We start from the raw sequence: 2,345 nt of genomic DNA, 5'->3' as shown, positions 1-2,345 counted from the left end.
ATAGATAGATAGATAGATAGATAGATAGATAGATAGATAGATAGATAGATAGATAGATAGATAGATAGATAGATAGATAGATAGATAGATAGAAAAGTGAGGATTTTGATCTCCTTTCATATTTTCACTATCTCAGGTTTAGAATCTAATGATACGGAAAGTAGGCTGTTCTTTGTTCTTTACCAATCCTATTTTCGTTCTAACTCTCAATTAACTTCTCTCTTCTTTAAAAATGATAATGTTGAAAAACCATATTGAACATGAAGCTCTAATGTACATGTATATTATTTTTAAATGTTCCTGGGCTAGCTAGTAGTCAAATGACTCTGGAAAAATACTAGGCTTAACAAAGTTATCAATTCTCTTCTTTTTATATAACGAGGTACAAAACTTCTCGCAAGTAGGTAATTTTTGATTTTCGCAAATATCAAATTATAAATCATTTAAGTTTTTATAAATACATAATTACTTCTATTTATATTCATTTAAAAACAATGTAAATCAAGCATTAAAATGGCAATGATCATACATACGTATGCCCTAGCATCTAGTAACTGAAGATAAAATTACAACTAGAAATATGAAGGGCAAATAATACCAATAGAAACATGTCTTAACTACATTCAAGTTCAAGTTTTAGTATCAATTTCAAGTTTTCAATATATTAGCAAGAATTTGTATGTAACAATAATAAAACTAATTTTCTTTTACATTTAAATTTTCTAATTTATGCTTACAAATGATGTTTGTCTTTAGAATGTAAGTGCTAAATGTGTGGCGAATTAATATTGTTAATAAATTAACTAGATCTATTTTAAATCAATTAAGTATTTAAGTAATTTAAAGCCTACAAGGTTAATAATATTTATTACATATTCAAAATTCTATTCAATTACTAATTGCAGACAATACTGGAAATACTTCACCTGCTGCATCTGTAGCATCGGCTGATATTGCCGCTGAATTTGCTGCTTTAACAGTCGAAGAACAAGAGAGGCAAAGAGCTGAATGGAGTCAAGTAAATACTAAATGCTTTTGATTTTTGTTAAATTAACATTAAACTATTGGATTTTAATTAAAGGAACTCGCTCGTGTGGAAGAAGAAATCAATACTTTACGCACTGTATTGGCCTCGAAAACACGTCATGCTTCTGATCTTAAGCGTAAATTGGGTATTACAGTATGGAAAGAAATTACCGATGACATGAACCAGGGTATTAAAAACGTTAAGGAAAGTTCAGTGTAAGTTTTTTAACTTAAAACTTTAAACTTTTAGTTAATTTTATATTTTAGTTTGATTTTTATGTTTTTATTTATTTTTGTTTGTATTCTATTTCATTTTATTTTATTATTTTTCTGTTTAAGTTTTCAAACTGTTGAACAAAGTGTTGGTAATTTTACAAAAGCTGTCCATGATGCTCCCATGTAAGTAATTGTGTTAAAAATGGATTGAGAATTGAAACAAACTAACAAAGTTAACATTTCATTTAAAAACTAATTACTAATTTTAACACAATAGCTTGTTTTAACTACGTTTAAGATCTAATACCGAAATAAGTGGATGCCTTATTTTGCGTCTCATACTAAACACTTTCTCCAACATCTTAACTTTTATAATTAACTATAAATACTCAACACAAAATATTAACTTTACATGCATTTAATTTTTTTATTTAATAATGTAATAAATATTATTTTATTTCAGATTTCAACGTACTGAATCGGTATTGAAATCAACCGGCGAAAAGACAGCTTCTGTTTTTAGCAGCATTACTGGTGGCATTTCTTCGAAATTTTCTCAAATGAAAAATTCTGAATCAATGAGATCCATAGAGGAAAAAGTTGGCTCGGCATATGAGAACGTCAAAGTAAGCTATGAACACAACAATTTTATGTGCCAATCTCATGCGGTAACTACAACTTTATGTATTTTAAAAAAAGAAAATTATATCTACATACTTTCTAAACAAAAAAAAACTACAAAATCAAAAGAAAACTTTATGAGCAAATACGTAACAATAACACGCACTTACACATGAAAACAAACACCAATATATACATACATTAAATTTTAATTAAATCACATAGTATGCACGCACATCTAACTACACATATTAATATTGCAAAAAAGCCCTCCAAGTAGATAGATGGATAGATAGATAGATAGATAGATAGATAGATAGATAGACAGACAGACAGACAGATAGACAGATAGATAGATAGACAGATAGATAGATAGATAGATAGATAGATAGATAGATAGATAGATAGATAGATAGATAGATAGATAGATAGATAGATATATCGATGGATAGATAGATATATCGATAGATAGATAGATATAT

The 2,345-nt window shown here is 27.5% G+C and overlaps 1 protein-coding gene across 4 annotated transcripts in view; it reads left to right on the top strand.

Moving 5' to 3' along the window:
- The window catches only part of LOC111678165 (tumor protein D54), a 5,813-nt gene that overhangs the window by 1,543 nt on the left and 1,925 nt on the right, over window positions 1–2,345 (top strand). The window contains exons 2-5 of one of the 4 annotated variants that reach the window (XM_046954864.1): window positions 906–1,018; window positions 1,082–1,242; window positions 1,366–1,425; window positions 1,706–1,910. In XM_046954864.1, coding sequence (XP_046810820.1) covers window positions 906–1,018; window positions 1,082–1,242; window positions 1,366–1,425; window positions 1,706–1,910 — 539 coding nt within the window. The remainder of the gene's footprint in view (window positions 1–905; window positions 1,019–1,081; window positions 1,243–1,365; window positions 1,426–1,705; window positions 1,911–2,345) is intronic. The other 3 variants (XM_046954865.1, XM_046954866.1, XM_046954867.1) reach the window with 3 other exon arrangements.

Source organism: Lucilia cuprina, chromosome 6, assembly GCF_022045245.1.
Source record: "Lucilia cuprina isolate Lc7/37 chromosome 6, ASM2204524v1, whole genome shotgun sequence".
Lineage (NCBI taxonomy): Eukaryota > Metazoa > Arthropoda > Insecta > Diptera > Calliphoridae > Lucilia > Lucilia cuprina.
This window is presented reverse-complemented; position numbering and strand designations above follow the sequence as displayed.